Genomic DNA, 20,558 nt, shown 5'->3' on the forward strand with positions numbered 1-20,558 from the left:
CCCAGCCCTGCTGCAGTAACAAAGAGCCCCTCATAAATCAGCAGCGCCCCCCCCGCCAGACCTGCCCACCAGCCCGCCATCCCTCCCACCCATTGGTGGTCCCCCTTCGGCCTCATTTGCATGCCCCGCCCTTTTCCAGCCCAGCCCGCCTCCTGATTGGCCCACTCGGGGGCGTCCCTCATCTCTGCCCAACTGTCTGTCAAAATTTTCAAGCCCTTCGGTAGCTTTCTTTCTCTTCCCCCTCTTCCTCCTCCTCCTCCTCCCCCTCCTCCCCCCCTTATGAGATGCAGCAAGGCTGGCGGGTTGAATGCGAGAGCCAGCCGGTACCTTCCTCCGCTGTCCCCCCTCTTTTCTGCCGCTCCTCCTGCCGCGGCTGCAGAATTTCCCTCATCTCCATCCAGGACCAGCCGGAGAGATGAACCGCGTTCTGCTGGGCGCGCTCCTCTACAAGATGGGCTTGCTCTTCCTCTCTCAAGGTACGGCCGTCCCGATCGGCGCTGCTGGGGGGCCGGGGGCCCGCCGGCCGGCCGGCTGTTTGTGTGTCTGTGCGTGCGGGCGGGCGGGTTGGGGAGAGGGTCAAGCCGAGCTGGGAGCGAAGTCGTGCGCGGACGGAATACCCAATGCGTCTCTGGGCACGCGTGGGTTTGTGTGTGAATGCGCGCGCGCGCCGCCGCCGCCGCCGGGAATCACAACAGGGTTGCGTGCCACGAAGGTAGCGCAATCGTACCTATGCATCTGGGGGGGGCGCTGAGTCCCCGCGAGGCACTGGCTCCCCCAGATATACCCCCTGCCCGCACCCCCGGGGGCAAAATTCCGGTATGCGCGTTTCCTCGAGGTCTCGCTCCCCGCTCTGCAGATTTGTGTCACGTTGGGTGTCACGGCTGCATGCCTTTGGAAACCCCCTTCCCCCCCCCCCCGAGGAGATGTCACAACAACTGCAGGCGTGCTGTAGGAATGCACAATTGTGGCCCCTGATGAATATTCATCGGCGGAGGCAGCCTTCCTTCTCTTTCGTGGAAAGCGCAATGTGCCTGTCAGCCCCGCTCTTGCGCTGGATTTGGCTCTTCCGTCCCTGCCGTGGGCGGCAGTGAAAAGATCAGACCCAGCTGGGGAACAAGCTGTGCAAAGATCTGCAAAGGGTCCTCGGCAGAGAAACCCAGGGCGAAGAGAGACGGGAAGGGCTGCGCTGCCGAGAGACAGCAAAGCAGGGCGCTTTGCAACGTCTTGGTCGAGTCCTTCACTGCTGGACGGAGCTGTCTCTTTGGGGAAAAAAACAGAGCCCGAAAGGCAGTTGTGTAATATGCGCAGGACCCAGGAGAGAATTGCAAGGAGGAAGGGCTGGAACAAGGTGATCCTCTAGGTAATGCTTCTGCTGTTTGGAGTATTGACAGAAGCACACAGGAACCCGACAGAGAGATGGAAGATAGAAGGGGAGAGATCCAGATATAGGTGGCAAAGGGATGGCCGGGTCTGCAAAGCTCCCAGGGGATGTGCCAAACTGCAAACCCGTACATGCTTACCTGGAAGTTAGGCCTGTAGAACTCGGTGGCGGTGTTCACACAACATACTTAACCAGGACTGTTGCAAACTTCCTAGCTGCGTTTGCACAACAGGCAAAGCTTGGGTAGTTTTAACCTTGAAATGTTTGGGGGTTTTTTTGCGGAGGCGGTGGTGTAGGTTAGTGTCTTGTGTGAACTCGGACTCATTTGCCAGGAGGTGCTTCGGTGTGTTGTAGAAACCCAGAAAATGGGTTACTTCAGTAACCAGGTGAAGGCTGCTATGTGAGTGCAGCCTCTGGGTCCTGCCCTTCCAACTCCATATTCCACCCTTGGGGTAAATCTCAAACCAGCATCCCAGGCCTTGGAAGTAGACAGCGCTGTTATTGTCATGGCATAGGCATGACAACATCACAAGGGTTAATGTGATTTGAACAATGGTGCCATGTCCTGGTGCAGATTCTAGGACGGGCATTTGGGTGGGCTCACTGGCATTGATAGGGCGTACTAGGTTCCTGGAGTTCCTTGAATTTGCAGGGCTGTAGATCACCCTAATTCTAAGGTCAGCATTTTAAAATGCCAGGAGTGGCTTTCCTTGATTTCACAACAGCAGAAGAAATCTGCTGGATCTGACCAAAGATCAATTGGTCTAGCATTACTCAATTGTAGAAAGACATCTCCTGTCATTTTCCCTGACATTTGTCATTTGAGGATATACTATCCCTGAATGGGGAAGTTCCACTGAGTTATAAAACCCAGCTGCTTTGAACAGATCTATCTTTTCTTGAATCTGCCTAATCATTTCCTAAAACCCATCCAAGTGGCAATCTTAGTCTTCTGTAATAATAATATTCTGTAGTAATGGATTTGATGGAGTAATTCTGGATGGTTCATCTGTGCTTTCTTAATCCAACTGCCAAGCGATTTAACTCAGATCATCTGAGTTCTGGTACTAAAAAAGAGAGAAAACAGAACTCTCTCTTTCCAGATTTACAAGTGGTACGACAGCAAGTGTTGATGTTGGTAACATTTTCACGGGCATCGTTTTGATGATTGCTCGGCTTTGCCCAGGCCTCTGTTGATGCTGAAGTTCTGTTTTTAGCATTGCTCAGTTGATCATATTTGCAGATGGTTGATTGGCATTCTTCACATGCATGAGCAAGAGTCTTGTGGAACCTTGAAGATGAGCAAATTCCTCCTGGCATCTGTTTTTCTTGGCTGGCTCTTATGCCGCCAGCCGTTAGATCCATCTGACGGTAGAGTTGCTTGCCTTTAAGATACCACTGGGATGTTTGCTTTTGCTGCAACATACTCTTTCTGGAAAACTCAGCCCAAAGAGCCAGGAATGCCTTTCCCAGAAAGGCCTTCTCCAGTAGTGTTGAGCCATTACAGAGAAGGTCCAGAGAAGGTCCTAGGGGCTTCGTGCTTGGACAGAATGTGTTCTAAAGCCCGCCTCCTTTGGAGAGCAGAGGGTTCTCATTGGTTGGCAAGGTGGCTTTGCAAAGCAGGCCCGTTTGGTTGGTGCCCCACCAGTGGTGTCATTGGACTTGCCATTGGACTGAGCGGTTCTATTGGCTGAGCTGGATCTGGGGAGCTTTGATCTCAGGATGATTGGCAGTGCAGGGAGCTGGTAAATCAGGAAGTATTTGGGTTGAGTGCATAGGATTGGCATCATTGGGTTGAGACAAGGTAATGAAAAGTCCCAAACAGGGACCGCCGACCCTGTTCTGCCCACTGGAGCAGCAGATGACTCTCAGCACATTCCAAAGCCAGAACTGAAATTCTGCATGACCTGGAGAGAGGTCAGAAGGATACCAGCACGGGCTTTGGATGGATAAGGCTTGAGGGTCAGTGTAGGGCTTTGGTAGAGGACTACTGTACAGAGGAAGCCGTGAAGAAGGAATGCAGGAACAGTGATGGGAAAATAAGGGACCGCTCGGTTCTAGGAAAGGAGTAGGAGCCAGAAAGGAACTCAAACCTGTTTGATATAAGAGGGGGCAGAGGGAAACATTCAAGCTTCTGTTATTATATTCTTCAACAATAAAGTAGCATTCCTATCATCTTTGCACTGTCTGTTTCCTAACCTGGCCTACCTCAAAAGGCTGGCAGCTTCTCTGATTAAAAGGATCAAATGGGAATGGTAAGGATGTTACTGTCACTTCAGGAAACACCATCAAGCATTGTTTCTCAACCTTGGCTGCTTGAAGCTGTGGGGACTTCAACTCCCAGAATTCCCCAGCCAGCCTGGCTGGCTGGGGAATTCTGGGAATTGAAGTCCCCACAGTTTCAAGCGGCCAGGGTTGAGAAACACTGCCATAACAGGTTGGAGAGAACAAATAGTCAGATCTGGTGCCAAAGTTCTTCTACCTGTGAATGTTAGGAACTGAAGCCTCACATTCATCTATGCCAGGGGTTCTAAACTTTTGGCCATCACACCTCCCTTGAGTGTAATCTTAATGTACACACCTCCCCTAAAAATCCGAACACCAACATGAACACAATTGAACAATGAAAACAATACCATGAAACTTTGGGGAAGGTGGATTTATTGTAACCATGTGCAACTAAAGTTCTTCACACCTCCCCTGGACTCTGTCTGCATCTCCCCAAGGGAGGGACACCTCACAGTTTGGGAAACCCTGATCTTATCCAAGAGTTTGGGCATTTGCTCCTCTTCATATTGCTGCTGTTAGAATAAAGAGAGCAATGGAAAGTATGGGGGTCAGTAGGGTAGGCAAGCGGTCAGCAGGATCCCTAAGGTGGACTCCAACTCCAATTTGAACAAGGAGGGAATAGCCAGATCCATACCGCGCTAGAAGCAGAAATGCTTACAACCAATCCAGAAAGCAGAATTGTGACTGGATCTGAGCCCATGTTTGTAGGTTAGGAATCCCTTGATCAGGGGACCTAAGTAGTGGGACCTCCAGAACTGGGACCTCCAGAGACTTCACTTCCACCCCAAGGCTGTACTGTTCTGACAAGAAGTGACGCACCAAGCTTGGATCCGCAGAGAGGAAGAATGTCTTTTCAAATAGTTTAGGCCATCAGAATGTTTCTAAATCTCTCTGGAGGAAACTGAAGCTATACTTTGCCCAGCATTCAGTTCCCGTCCAAGGCTGACCAGATGCTTTGGGGAAGTAAATAGGGCCTAAGGCTAAGAACCATCCTCTCTTATTCATAGTTTTGGACACTGGAAGGTAACCTGTCATCCAACTGGAGGCTCTCTTCTGATAAGAGTTAAGGCAGGGTTTCTCAACCTTGGGAACTTTAAGATGTATGGACTTCAACTCCCAGAATTCCCCAGCCAGCATGTGAAGTCCACACATCTTAAAGTTCCCAAGGCTGAGAAACACTGAGTTAAGGCAAGGGGTTGCAGAGCTACAACAGCCTGGACAGATGGCTATTGGGCATTTTCTTGGAGACCTTCAGTGGTGGAGAATCCTCTGTCCCTCTTATTGTCAAACTGCTGTGATGACCTAGAACAGTGTTGTCCAAACTTGGCCACTTTAAGATGAGTGGACTTCAACTCCCAGAATTCCCCAGCCAGCATGGCTGGCTGGGGAATTCTGGGAGTTGAAGTCCACTCATCTTAAAGTGGCCAAGTTTGGACAACACTGACCTAGAAGCTTCTAGTGTTCATCTAAAATCTACCTTCCCCTGCTTTAAGCCCACTACTGTGAAGATAAGTCACCAGCCTCTTTTATATGGCCCTTTCAGATATTTGAGGGGTTATCATTTCTCTACAGGGATCAGGGTTACCTACTGTAAACCATGGTCTGACTAACCTTGTTGTACTGAATAGTACCATTTACACTGACTAGCAGAATCTTTCCAGGATTTTAAGCAGAAGATGCAGAGACTTGCTAATGAGTCAACAATCATAGCCTGGAAGGGTACTAATAAAATCACTGCTGCTCCCTCCTAATGGTAATTGAGAAAGATCCAGCAGGAGTGGGTGATTCCTTCTTCAGAACCATCTCACTTGATCCTATGCCAAAATCAGTTTTGCAGAAAGATTTTCTTCCCCTGCAAAGGAGGCTTCTGTTTTTCTGCCTTATTCTCAAGGTGCTTGAGAATTTCTTTCTAATTTCTCTTTGTGCCACTTTTGAGCTCTATTCTTGAAGGTGGAAAGGGACTTCTGCTGGCAAAGCTTTGTCTTCTGCTCCACAGCTACAACACCAGCAGTGACAGCTTTGAAGCCTTTCTGGCTGTCCATGTTTCTTCCACCAAAAAAGTCTTAGGAGACAAGTTCCTTCTGATGTTTGTTGGAATTTAATTGAAGTAGAGAAAGCTATAGATAAGACATACACACACTTTGTTCACTTCATCATTATAAATAAGAATCTCACCTTCCACCCATGAACATTTCTCCAAAATTCTCTTCTTCCTTAAAAGAATTCCTCAACCTGGTGCCTTTTAGATATACTGGAACTACGTTTCCCAGAATTCCCAGTCAGCCCGGCTAATGCTGGCTGAAGTTCTGATCCCAGCACTTCTGAAGGGCATAAGATTGGAGAAATTAAAATAAATGGTTAGAACCAGTTGGGGTTATTCACACAGCTGCTATATGAAACGACATCTTGTCATTAAGATATATGGGAGAACTGAATAAATACTAGAACATCCAACTCTACTCATGAGATTGCAACGTCCTCTTCTTCTTGCAAAGAAATTTTGGTAGCCAATCCTCTTGCAGAGAGCTAAATGAGAACTGGTAGAAAAAAAGGGTCAAGAGAATTTTTTCTGCACTGCGCTAATCTCACCAACCAATACTTGTTTGAGCAAGTGAAATGAATAGCAGAGCTGAGCAGGACTTCTGTGGCTCAGAAGGTGGAAAGAGATGTCTCATTGCTTTATCTGTTGAAGTGGAATAAATTATACATTGCAAATTTGTTGTTTAAGCTGGTAAGAGTTGGGAGAGTCCAAGCTGGGTTGATTCAGTTCATTTCCATGGTTTGGTTTTTGGGCCTTAGGACATTGCAAGCTACAAAAATCCAGGATGAAAATAACTAGATAAGCTGATCAGCACAATTTAGATTGCCAAGTGGAACAAATGTGCCTCCTTGCAATTAATCAGATTGCCTAGTACAGATTTGAGATGAAATGATCAGCCTTTGGGTAATATTTGGATCAACATCACTTTCTCAGAGGGATCCCAGGTTATTGGTTGATTTAAGTCAGCTGTGGAGCTCAGGACCTGGGGAAAGAATGGGACTGAGTAAAACATTTCCACCACAGAATTACAAAGCCTAAGTGTGATTATGCATCCTCCAAAACTGTCTGTCTGTCTCTCTCTTTTTCTATATTTGGGGTAGTGGTTAAAGGCACCAGGCTAGAAACCAGGAGGCCGTGAGTTCTAGTCCTGCCTTAGGCACAAAGCCAGCTGGGTGACCTTGGGCCAGTCCCTCTCTCTCAGCCCCGGGAAGGAGGCAAGGGCAAACCACGTCTGACATCTTGCCTGCAGGGACTTGTCCTTGTAGTCACCAGGAGTCCAGACTGACGTGAAGGCCTTAAAAAAGAAAAGAAACAAAATTCCATAAAATTAATGAAATGAAATGCTGGGCTTGAGAATCCAAAGCTGAGTATGGAGAAAAAAGCGACAAAGACTTTTTCAAAAATTGTCCAGTTTGAGCAAGGTTTCTTCATTTTTCATATGTTCTGCATAATGAATGCTGTTTCTGTGATGGGAGCACAAATGTGTCCTTTGATCCAGTTCTTCAGAACTCTTGGCCTTTTTTATGAAGTTTGAACGAACAGTTCCAAGCACATTTGGCTGGATGTGTTTAGCGACTATTTTCAGACTTTTGCAGCGAACAAAAAAAGATCAGAGGTAACATGAGAAGGTCCTGAGAATATTGGGGGCTAAATTTGCATATGTGCCTGCTCCAACATGGAATACTTACATTTGATTCAGTTCTTACAGCTGTGATGAAAGTCCACCTTATGAGTCTTCCATTTTAAACAGGTGGAAATCTCTTCTGGAATGACTTCTAGAGGATAAATCTTGCAAAAGAAGAAAAGGTCCTGTGGGACTTTAATACATTTATGAAGGGCATCCTCAGACATAGTATTAACTAGTGTTTTGTGAATGGCCACTTTCAAGAAAAAATTATCCTTGTCTGTACCTTCTACACTGCCTTTTCCCAATTTAACATCCCCACCTCAACCATGGTATATACTATTCAAGATAATACTCCATGCAGTCAATGAAGGGACTACAGTCCATGAAGGTTGATTGATTGATTGATTGATTGATTGATTGATTATGTGCCATCAAGTAGGGGTCAACTCTTAGTAATTAGTCATCAAGGTGAATGCCATAATGAAATAGTAGTCTTTAACACGCTGCCAAGACTCTTCATTGTTAGTAAGATGACCATTAAGGGTGTTTCACAGGAGAGAGGAGGTCAAAAGTCAAGATGGTCACTGTCTTGACTTTCTTGACCTCCCCCAATGGATCTTAAAGTTGTCAAGGTTGAGAGACACTGGTTTACAGAGTTCATGAACCAAGCCAGGCACAGTTGAAGGTTGCCTAAAAGGATGTCGACTGTTCCTGCTCCAGGTTCCCATGGCCAAAATGAGACCGTAGCCATACAAAGTATGCTTAAATGGGAGATTTCAAGTTATGGAGTCTGTCCAACTGAAATTCTGGAAGGCTTGAACCGATGCGTAGGAATTGCAAGGAAGTAGCTTTTAGCTAAGTATCAGGGGAAACTGTAAAGCCCCAGTCAGCTGGGCAAGGGCCAAGGAAGGAAGATCCCTGCAGGTTTCAGGAACGCTGCTATTATTATTATTATTATTATTATTATTATTATTATTATTATTATTATTTTAAACTTCTATGTCATCTGACCTCCAACACCTCTGGGTAGCTCACGACAATCAAAGACATTACAATAAAATCAGTAAAAGATAAAAGATGACAAGTACAGCCGACCAGATGGAAGGAAGCGAGGGGTCTCACTCCCCCTCGCCGAAGGCCTGGGTGAAGATCTGGGTCTTCTCAGCTCTTTTAAACAACTAAGTGGGGGGCATCCAGATCTTGGGGGGGAGGGACCTCATTCCGGAGGGCAGGTGCTGGTACAGAGAAGGCATGCTTCCAGAGTCCTGATAGATGACATTGTTTAATCGAAGGAACCCGGAGCGTGCCGTTCCTGCAAGGTTGAAGTGGCTGGGCAGATGTTATGGGAATGGAATGCTCATCTGGGACATCTATGACAACTGTAAGTGGAATTTCCCAACCTCCTTTGTAGCAAGTGCATGAAGGCAGAATTTGCAATGCTTCTTCCCAGATTTCCTGCCACCTGGACCGAGTTGCTGTTTATGAGATGATCGGGATCCCTCTGTCTCTTGATTGTTACTGTCTGTCTTCTCTTCCCTTCCTTCTCCAGCCTCCCTACAATCTCTCACAGTAACAACTGAGTTCTTCTCCATGGGAGACATTTTAAGCAGAAATTAGAGAGTCATCAGGTTTGGAAGCCTAATGCAGGGTTTTTCAAACTGTGATCTGTGATCTGTAGAACCAATGGGTTCGGTGAGAACCTGATGGGGTTCCATAAGAGACAAGGCACGATCAAGAGGAAGGAAGGAAGGAAGGAAGGAAGGAAGGAAGGAAGGAAGGAAGGAAGGAAGGAAGGAAGGAAGGAAGGAAGATATTGAACTGAATGAAGCCTGGGGGTCTGCCAGGGGGTCATGATCCACATAAAAATGGAGTGTCTGCCAGGGGCTCATAAAAATTTGAGCAGGAGATCTGGGGATTAAAAAAAAAAATTGACAGTTTTCCTGGTTTGAAAAAGTTTGAAAACCCCAGGTTTAGTGCCTGGAGCATTAATGATTCTCTGGATTAGTGTTTCTCAACCTCAGTAGCTTTAAGATGTGTGGATTCCAACTCCCAGAATTCTCCAGCCAGTATCTGGGCTGGGGAATTCTGGGAGTTGGAGTCCACACATCTTAAAGCTACTGAGGTTGAGAAACACTGCTCTGGACACTTCTACTGGAAACATGAGGCTCTTTGTCCCATCTGACATATGGTCAGTAATTAGTAATAAGGAACTTGATGAGGAACAGCCTCATTGTTCTGCCAAATGGTGGTTTGTGTCCATGTGCTATGAAAGCTCTTTGACAAAGAAGACCAGATCTTTCTCCTTGCTGAAGCTTGTGAAAGTGTTCTCCAAAGACCCCCTATGTCTACTCAGCAAAAATGGCTGGGAACCGTTAACCTTTAAGGCGTTGTTGACTGAACGATGCTGAAGTGCACTGCAGCACATTTCAGGAAGAGTCAAATACCATGATGGATGAATTCAACTTTTTTTTGAAAAAGGTCCACCACTCCCTTGTCCCCTTCCCTCCACAGCTGAGAGAGGAAGAATAAATCAGAACAGAGTTCCCCTTTGCAGAACCCAACCCTTTACCCTTGATTAACACACTGCATTTAACCATTCCTTGTTTAATCATGGTTTTTTGAAAAGAAAAAAAAATGCTGGCTGCAGAGGATATGCTAAGCCTAAACCAAACAAACAGGGCTTAGGGTGATTTGTGAAGTCTACATTTATGATCTGAATGGTTTACGACTCCTTGGCACGTCCATCTGTTTTTGCCCACCTTAATCCAGAAAAATTCATTCAGAATTTGTGGTGACACAGCAACATAAAAGGTGAGCAGGTCATGGCTTCTCCATAACCATAATAAGTTTTTATTGTGGTTGTCTGGCTTTTTGATTGTTTGTTTGTTTGTGAGCCACCCAGAGTTCATAAAAAAGTAAAATAAAATAAAGTAAATAAAAATAACCATCTGGTCTGGCAACAGGATTCAGATTTAATCAGAAAGCCACTTAAGGGATCAGACTATGCCACCCAAAATATAGATTTCTCATCCTCATCTCTATATGGGTCTTTTGCCCATCACTTGAAGGATGTGGCCATAGTAATTCTTTCTAAATCACCCTCTTTGCATTTACTGGTTCATCACTTCAAGTCTATTTTGCTTGCAGGGGTTACACAAAGAGCAAACTCTTGCAGGATGCTATCTTCTTATTTCCAGCAAGAAGTATCACCCGGCTTGCTTCTGACTTTGGAGGTTTCATCAGAGGCGGATAGAGTTCAAACATGGCTCTAACCATTGTGTCGTGTCCTTGCTGTGTTTTAGCATAATCTGCAAATCCAGCCAGTTCTATGCTTCGTGGCACAACGCAATGTGTGAACCAGAAAGTTGCGGCTGGCTTAATTGGCCTAACACGATGAACAAAACTGTGGTTAGCACTTTGAGGAAACTCAGTCACTGCTTGTGACCTTTCAAACCATGAAGCTTTGCAGGAAGAAGCTGAGGCACCGAAGGTGTGTTTGTGCAATGTACTCCTTTGGGGCTGGGTCGTTTGTGGTTCAGTGCGTTGTGTTTGTAGATCATGTTCAAAAAGACAACTCCTCAGCCATTTTGCAGTTGCATCAGCCGCTCCTGCACACTACAAAGTACATGCTACACCAGTGTTTCTCAACCTTGGCAACTCTAAGATGTGTGGACTTCAACTCCCAGAATTCCCCAGCCAGCCTGTGGGAGTTAAAGTCCACACATCTTAGAGTTGCCAAGGTTGAGAAACACTGTGCTACACACTACTCTAGATACTTAAGAGCACTAGAGCAGGCCTGTCTTCACCTATTACTCACAACTCCTGTGTAGCTCTCTGATAACAAACTAGGAATGGGCAAAGGTTTAGTTAGGCACCAAACAGAGCTAGTTAGGCAGAAGCTGTTGAGGTATTAACCTGGTTCAAGGTGAAACACACTTGGGGCTTATCCCCCAACCTATATTGTGGCAAATGTCCTGATGCAGACAAATCTCTGCTTGCAGACATAAAGGGAATACTCTTACAGAAAACTCCCTTAGACACATGTATGCCATGAATTCACATGTGAAATGTAACACCAGACCGGAAGAGGACAGGGTAGAAAGAAACTGACTTCTTCCTCAACCTCTCCCCCCTCCCCAACTGTGATTTGAAGTGTAAGATTATCCGTATATGGGTGTGGGATTAGATTGAAATTTAAGGATCAAAGCATGCTATTTGCTATATTATGCATTCTTTCCTTATTTTACTTTCTTGGACTAGCTGTGATTCTTTTTGTTAAGGTCTCATCTCACTCAAAAAGAAGTAATTTGCTTAGAAATTTGCTTTCTAATGAACTTTGTCTCATGATCCGTTCTCTGCTTGAGCATTAACTATCTCAAAAATTGAAGGGAGTAAAAACTAAAGTCCATGAGATCCTACAGGAAGCTTCTGCCCTGATGCGTATTGTCCCCTGGGTGACTTATCCACACAAGATTCTGGTCTTCAGTAATCCTTCCAAAATGGGGACTGAGAAGAGACAATTAATCTGACAACTGGAATCCAGCCAATGTCTTGTTATCATGTTAAACTACAATATAGTTGGTTGGTTGGGGCCCAGTTTATTATGAGTATAGCAACTGTGTTTTCTGAACCTGGGTTTAGTGTATTGTGTGAATCGATGGGTGTCAGTTGCCCTTGGATGATATGATGACATAAGGCACCTGGGTCAGAGCTATCACTGCACAGCAGCCGGGGCTGAAGTCCATCTTAAATGTGGAAGGCAGAGGACATACTGTAGCTGGAGCCAGACAAGTTACAAAGGCCAGCCCTGGGAATAAAACCCAGGTTGTCTGCTCTTGTTCCCTCCGTTTTTGGAAGTTCCCCTGTCCAGGTTTCGGCCTTGTGTTCCATGCCTCCCTGATTAAATCTCTGGAGAACCAGTCAGCCTCCAAATCTAAGGCAAAGCAGTTGTGGAATAGGAGTGATAGACATCTGCTGTGATCAAATGGGTGATAAAGATTGGGCAGGATAGACATTCAGTAGACTGATGGATATACATCCATTTTCTCACAAGGAAAGGCTGCAGCAGGGTCTTATCCCAGGGCTGATCATAGATGCCCATCTCTTTTCTGGAAGACTAGAGAACCAGCCTCCAGATCTGGCAGCTTGGGAAAGTAACTGTTTTTATCATAATTCTGCAGAGAGATAGGAAGAACTGACAGGGTGGGTTGCCAACAAGAAAAGGAGTGGAGGAAATGTCATTTAATGCATAACAACAAAAAAAGAGATCCTTGAAGGATGTCTCCTAGACTGAAAAGAGACGTGGTAGCTAGATGGAGAAACAGGGTACTGAGATCTCACCTGGCCAAAACCAGATACAGATAACCCTTACCTTGTTGGCCTTCTAGAAGGCTTTGAATCCCTGGCTCTTCCCCCAGGCACTGGAGCTGGGGTGTTGATGGAGTTCCAGCATGGATGTGGTTTTGTTTGATGTGTTAATGATGTGATTTTTAGGGACCTTGACCCAGTTACTTTTTAATGGATTTGTAGAGTTTGGTTGAGGCAGGCAGGCAGGCAGGCAGGCAGGCAGGCAGGCAACTGGGAGGCAGGCAGGCAGGCAGGCAGGCAGGCAACTGGGAGGCAGGCAGGCAGGCAGGCAGGCAGGCAACTGGGAGGAAGGCAGGCAGGCAGGCAGGCAACTGGGAGGAAGGAAAGCAGGAAGGCAGGCAGGCAGGCAGGCAGGCAACTGGGAGGAAGGCAGGCAGGCAGGCAGGCAACTGGGAGGAAGGAAGGCAGGCAGGCAACTGGGAGGAAGGCAGGCAGGCAGGCAGGCAACTGGGAGGAAGGCAGGCAGGCAGGCAACTGGGAGGAAGGCAGGCAGGCAGGCAGGCAGGCTCATCAGAAGTCGAGGGAATTCCCAGGAAGTGAATTGTTCTTCTATTCTTCTTAAGAAGATCTAGTAATGGATGAACTTTTTTCCGAAGCAGAAATACAATTTGCTGGACACGTGGAAGGGGAAAAGGAAGGATTTTTATTTCCTGGCCTGCCCACTTATGGGCTCTTCCAGGTTTGAGGAAATCCATGATATGGGAAAGTTGTGAGCTATTGTGTCAGGACTCTGATAGGTCTTGGGCCAGAAAGTTCATGTGGGTTCCCCTTTCTATTCACAACCTCCAACGCTGGTGCTTATCTTTCCTCTCTTGTTTTTCGTCTCTTGAAGTCCAAAGCGTGTTGGCTGTATTTTTTTTTTAATTTTTGTGAATGTGTCCTGTTACAGATTTTAATTGTATATTTATTTATTGTTTTAATATGTTGTGAGCTGCCCAGAGTCCCGCATTGGGGGGAGATGGACGGGGACAAGTTTAATAAATAAACCTTGGGAGTGAGCAGAAGATATGTAAAGATAAGACCTAGCTAATGCAAGGTGGGACATGGGAGCTGGGTTGGTCTCAGCTCTAACAGGTCTTTTGGGCTGAAAGAGGAGAAGCAAATCCTTTGTAGCTGCCATGATGGCTTGGTGGGCATGGGGTACCATCTCCTTGTGGGGCCCAGGCTGAAGTCATGAGCCTTGTCCCAGCCCTTCCGTCCCAAGGCAACCCAGGCCAACTTTCCCTGCAGGTCGCCAGTCTGCTGAACTATCTAATAAAGACCATCCAGCCTGTAGGTGGAAGCCAGGATTCACACTTCCTGCACACATTAGAGCAGTGTTGCCCAAACTTGGCCACTTTAAGTTGAGTGGACTTCAACTCCCAGAATTCCCCAGCCAGCTGGGGAATTCTGGGAGTTGAAGTCCACTCAACTTAAAGTGGCCAAGTTTGGACAACACTGCATTAGAGATTTGCACCTCCTCTGCCAGTCCTTTCATGCCTTCCTTAGCGATGCTCACCTCCGGCTCTGAATGCCAGGGTGATAAAAGGAGCAGCCACTCAGCCCAGACAAAAAGGCACATCTGCCAGGCGTGGGATGTCAAACTTTACATAAACATCAGGGTGCTGGCAAGGTTTCCATTTAGCAACGTTTGTTTGGGTGGATATACGGGAAAGAATCTGTCTATTTATAGTGCACTAGAAACTTGTGGTTGAGGAACGCTTTATGTGTTGGGAGAAGAGTGAGCCGATCAGAAAAGCATCTGCAGTGGAGCACTTTCTTGCCTGTAAAACAAGTAAACAAAACCAGGATGGTTCCAAGAGTTGGGAGGAAGCATTGTAGCACTGCTCTGCATTTGCTTGACCTGAAAGAGGTGGAAGCAGCAAAACTGGCATTTTCTCCTGCTGTTTCTGATCTTTGGATCCTGCTGATGTTCTGATCTAATCCATTAGCAGGTACGGAAGACCATCAATTGCCTTTTGACATCCACACCCCCAAAAGAAGTTGAATTAGAGGTAGTGGCCAGTCTTCCTAACCTATTTAGCTTAGGATATCTTAACTGTTTCTCAGTGTAGATCCCATCTTTTTGTCTAAAGGGCACTGAAGGTTGTTCATATCCTCAAATGAAATATCAACAATTAAAAGCCCAGTAAGAACACATTAAAATAATTAGTGGTGGGACTCAAAAGACATGGCTGAATGTCTTAATGCCTTTCCTAAAAATGGAAATATTACAGACCAAGTGTCATCCTCAGGGGAGTGATGCAAGACAAACCCTCCTCCCACAAGCTTGACAAGGTCATGATGTTCATGTTTTTATGGGTTGATGAGCATCCCAGTTATCACAGTGTGCACTCAGCGAAGTTTCCTGATAGTTTCCAAAGGTAGCACCCATCAATTGGTCTGCAGAAGTCTAACAGTAATGTAAGCAAGGCAGGGTTAACCATTACTAGATCTGGTTGACTTAGAAAGGGTCACTGTTGGTGTACATCAACATGTTGTATGGTGTACATACAACTCCAACTCCATGTAGTTGTACCAATGCATTCCTTGCCACCACTGCCATGTGGAGATCCATTAAGATCTGTAGATCATAGAGGGTTCCCAGAAAGTGGATTTACCTTTCTAGCTACATCTAGATCAGTGTTTCTCAAATTCGGCAACTTTAAGATCTGTGGACTTCAACTCCCAGAATTCCCTAGCTGGGGAATTCTGGGAGTTGAAGTCCACAGATCTTAAAGTTGCTGAATTTGAGAAACACTGATCTAGAGTAAGCACCTTTGCTCCAATCTGCTCCTTCCTTTCCATGTTGCCTACATCCCCTTTCTCTTGAGTGCCTCATCTTATCCATATGCATTGTTTCACAAAACATTCATTGTCTGAGAAGCAGGATAAGCACACCACAAAGAAGTAGATTCCACTGGGTGCATTGTACTGTGTGAACCGGTCTTGAGGCCCTGGCAAATGACGCAAACTCCCCACTCTTGGGATCCAGGAGCAGAAGTTAAAATTAATGCTGCTCCGAGTGGCCATGTTGTTTGATATGCAAATCCCTTATTCAAAAGGGGCTTGAATTTTTTATCAAGCAGCCTCTGGTCAATTCCCCATTGCAAATCATGGCTTTGGGTTTTAATGTTCTGCAGGATTATTTTCTCCCCCATTTTATATTTCCCAGGGTGCCCAAAGTTTTTCTGGTCAGGAAGAGCTTCTGTAAATAATGGCACATGACGTGATGTTGCTATTAAAATTCTGTGCTGGAAATGCCATAACTTTGCACGCTGTTGTATGAAATAGTTCTATTGCATGGAATAATGAACATAAGTATATGGGCTGAAGTAGCCAACTGGCTATTCTTCATGCCACAACAAGCCATATTGTGGATTCACTTACCATGTTGTCTACCTTTGAAGCCCACTGACTTGATCTGCATTCGCAGAACATCAAATTAAACCATTTTAGCAGTTTGCACAATCCCTTGAACCATAAACTAACCAAGTCTTCTCCATTCACACAACCCCTTGAGTCCCTAAAAGCTAACCCAAGTTAAACCAATGCAAGTTTAGCATGTTGTGTGAATGTAGCCTTTGTATGTCAGCGTGAGATCGTTAGACACAACTGTTTCCTGTCGTTTGTTCTCAGATGAACAGCATGGGCTGTGGCTTTGAAATGCAGGCTAATGATGCATGTGTAAGTTAGTCTTCTAGGAGTCCTGCAGGAAAACAAGGCAGGTTGCAAGAGGGGTGGCAACAGGCCACGGCTCCTGCAGTTGCATCGCTGTAGTTCTTCTCCCTGTTGCCCCCTTCGCACCCTTCCCTGTCAGTTCACAGGAGCTTCATTTTTACAGCCAAAGAGTTGTGTGAAGACTTTATTTCTCTGTTGATAATTTGCAAAAAAAAAAAAAAAAAGGGAATGAAACAGAAATATGAACCAAAATGGAGGGCATGCAGGCTGAAGGAGTGTCAAAACCATGATTCGCTCCAAAGCATGGAAGTGGAGCCATGGACTGGATTTGCACAAATACTTAACCAGGGCAGTTAAAGATCTAGTGGCAGCATTCACACGATATAGTAGGTTCAGTTAGAGTTAACCCTGCTTCATTTTTTGATGGCGCCTTTTGGTTAGTTTGTGATTCAATATATGATGCAATCAAAATATGGGTGAAGTCTTTATCCAAGGAAGGGGCTGCATTCACAAGACATGCTTAGCTTTCCAAGGAGCCCATCCGGTGCACAAGCAGTAGGACAGTTTGCTCGAAGGGGTCAGTATGGGAATGTGATCGCTCTCACATGCTGTGGTGCAAATGCAGTGTGCAAAACCTGAATGTGGGTTCTGGATAGGACAGAGGCAGTAAAAATGAAATAGATACATCCAATTCATTCTTTGCCTCTCAGTTAATGGAGTTCAAGGTTTTTTGCACGTGTGAATTGGTTAGGCTGAAGAGAACCTTTTAAGACCTAAAGAAAGGACCAAGCAGGCTTTTCTAAGTGAAGCAGGTGTGTGTGTGTGGTGTATGTGTGTATGTGACAGCCCATCATACTGAACAGAATTGATATGTTGCTGGAAGCAGGGACACGCAGGCAATCTGCTTGCTTTCTGAAGCTCTCAGAGCCACCCAAATCGAATGCAAATCACAGAAACTTTATCTCCCCGACTATCCCTTCTTTACATCACAATTGCAGGATTTAATATAATAGAGAAGTCTAGCGCAATGGTTGCTGTCATTGTATCTCACGGCCATTTGGCGGATTTATTCTAAGGAAGATGGTCCTGGAATAACACATCCAGCAAATCAAAACTCTGGCCCTGCTCCATCTCTTTCCAGAATGAAAAGGACAACTTCAGTCCAAAGTGCGTTGCAGTTTCTCATTGTGACTTCTTCTCTGTCCCTGTCTTTGAGCTTCAGTAAAGCTCAGGGAGGTGAGCAGCTTTATAACAGACCCGGGACTCCAATCCACAAGGCTGAAGGCATCCAGTTAGCTTTGAAAGGTGGCCAAATCTTTTTTGGTTTTTGGATGGATAAAGGGAGCATTGCAGTGAATCAGAGTGGGTTTTGATAGGCCTGGACAGACAGAGCATGCAGCTTATGGATGCTTATATGACCAGCTAAAAATAGCAAGGGCTAAAGTGATGGGGCGTGCAACCACATCCTTTGCTTTTCTGGATGATGGCCTGGAAGCAAATAATCGGTCAGTGGTTGTATCTGCACAACACATTCAACCCTGTTACTGAATCAACCAATTTGCTGAGCTCACTGAACCATAAATTAACCAAACGTTTGGGTTTGCACAGCCCCCTAAGCTTCAAACATCTCACCAAGGTTTCAACGAACGAAACTTACTTAGCACGTGGCGGCAATATAGTCGCTAGTTTTATCCCTGATTTGATTCAGCGGGCTGTGTGAATGGATCCTGTACTCTCTTTTCGCTCTTATCCTTGGGCAGCCTGTCTGGGTCTTTAGTCGTGCTTTGGTTTTGATCCTTCTCCCAAGCATGTAGAATCTGGTGCTAGATCTGGATTCATACATTAGAGACCAGTTTGGTGTGGTGGTGAAGGTGCTGGCCTAGAAACCAGGAGATGGTGAGTTGTAGGGCTCCCTTAGGCGTGAAAGCTGGCTGGGTGTCTTGGGCCAGTCCCTGTCACTCAGCCCAGCCCACCTCACAGGGTTGTTGTTGTGGGGAAAGTAGGAGGCAGCAGTATTAGGTATGTTCGCTACCTTGAAGTTAACCAAAGAGATGGAGATGGAGGTAGAGGTGTGTGTGTGTGTGTTTTAGGATAAAAAATCTAATAATAATAATAATGCTAAACCATGGTTTGCTCAGCCATGACTGTGCCACAATCATTTGGGCTCAGTCTGTTGTGGGACTCTTAGCCCTGGGATTTGGTCCTCATGGAGTATAGTTGGGGGCACCGGGCACTATATGAACCCAACCAGCCAACCAGGGGCATTTACCAGGAGGGGCATAAAAAAACTGGCAGATAGAATGTTGTGATGCAAGCTCCACCCTCTTTGAATATGCATGTTCATACAAAAGGGGAGGGGCTTGCTTTGCAACGTTCCATATACCACCTGACTCTATGAATGCCTCTGACTGGCTGGTTGGGATCACCATGGTCCATGAGTAACAAACCACCCTGCGTGGGTTCCCACAACACACTAAGCCCAAACCAAAGAAATCATGGTTGAGCGTAATGTTTGAATGCTTTTAATGCTTTCCAGTGGGCTACAGTTGGCTTGGGAGATTGCATGTTCTCAGGAGGTCATCTAGCTGGGCGTCTGCTGCATTTTCTAGTTGGCAATATAGCTTTGATAGGAGGTATAAAGGCACCTTCCCTACTTGCTGCCCTCTGCCCCATAATTCCCAGCCGGTATGGAATTGTCCTATATGTGAAGGACAGGAGGCCAGGGAAGGCCAGTAGAGATGAAAGGAAAGGCCAGTCCCATTTACATTTTTAATTATCTCTGCATCTCGCTGTTGATAAAGTTTGACTCATAATTATTCTGCTACATTTTTAATGAAAATAAGACAAGACCAGCATTACGCACAGTATCTAATACTTTGATGGAAATTGTTTATTCAGGTATGGATGATAATGGTTGCTTTGTTTGTTCAGGCGGTTCATTAAGGTTATTCTGATACGAGAGATGAAAATAAACAAGGAGGGAGAGGATACGTTTCTAGCCCTTGTGAATGACGAGAGAGTGGGTCTGCTACAAAAGGCCCAGAGAAGCTGCAAGCCAGTTGTCAACAACCCTTGATTTGAAGGTTCACACCACTTGGCGTTGCTAGTTAACATCCGCTTGGACAAGCCGGAATGGCGTCCTTTAATTTTTGATTTGTCACTTGAGCATCCTTCCTCTGGAAAAAAGAAGCCTGTGTGTTTGGAAAACTTGTTTGCAGCATTTTGAACATTGGTAGGTACATGAAGCAAGGAGCTTTGTTACACTTTGGGGCAAGTGTGTGTGTAGGTGGGAGACCTTGGAGTGTTTCAGCTCTCCTTGATTGACAACAGTTTGCTGGGATGCCAGACAGGCATTTTCTGACCCTGGTGTCTGAGAAATAAATCCCTCTAAAACAAAGAAAGAAACATTAGAGGTCTTACTCCTGTTTGGTGATAAAGAACAGAAGATGTTGCAACGGGTTCTGAGATAACCCACCTTTTCTGATCAGTCTTTTTTGCTCAGCGGTTGCTGTCCATGGTAGGGCTCCTAGGAGACTAATACTTTACCAATTCTACTTTTTGGAAAACCCACTTAAACTACAATTTTGACAGACCTGGGCTATTTTGTTCTCTCAAGGGTATTTTGAATGGTGTGCCAAGGTCCCAGCTCCTCCAAGTGGATGGAGCCAGGACAAAAGCAAAATTTGATTTAATATATATTTACATGTAATTAAAACTAAATTAATTAATTCGAGTTAAGCAGATTACTCTGTGCGCCTTGGATCATTTCCCCTTCTGCCACCTTAAAAGGTGACGGCAAATTTTGGAGAGATCTCCTTTGCAGGCGCTCCTACTTCATTTCACTTCCCTGCTCCTCAGCATCAGGTCTTTTAAGGAGAATGGTAGGTGGATGGTCTGCTGTGCTTTCTCTAAAAATTATGTGCGTGTGTATGACCAGAAAATGCACACTACAAAGGGCATGGATCAATCTATTTCCCTTTTATGTGGTGGAGGTGAGGGGAGTTTTGTTACTATAGAGCAAAATTTGCTCTTTGATGGGAGGTTTGAAGATGATTGCACATGATCTGCAAAGTGCTTTTGAGGGCCTGGGGAATGGAAACAGTAGCTACATGGAAGTACCTTTATTTACATCTTTGAATTGGTTGTCTTCTGGCTCCCCCTCTAATTTGCCAAGTTTTCTCCTTCTCCTTCTC

General features: G+C 45.6%; 1 protein-coding gene across 2 annotated transcripts in view; it reads left to right on the plus strand.

Annotated features, from left to right (window-relative positions):
- Positions 1-294: 294 nt before the first annotated feature.
- IGLON5 (IgLON family member 5) overlaps positions 295-20,558 on the plus strand; it is an 88,049-nt gene continuing 67,785 nt past the window's right edge. For both annotated transcript variants that reach the window (XM_088139966.1, XM_088139967.1), the window contains exon 1: positions 295-476. In XM_088139966.1, coding sequence (XP_087996092.1) covers positions 308-476 — 169 coding nt within the window. In that variant the 5' untranslated portion in view covers positions 295-307. The remainder of the gene's footprint in view (positions 477-20,558) is intronic.

The sequence above is a fragment of the Python bivittatus genome, unplaced genomic scaffold (genome assembly GCF_059951505.1).
Source record: "Python bivittatus isolate LINGU-HERP-01145 unplaced genomic scaffold, Pbiv_v1 ctg000310_np1212, whole genome shotgun sequence".
NCBI lineage: Eukaryota > Metazoa > Chordata > Lepidosauria > Squamata > Pythonidae > Python > Python bivittatus.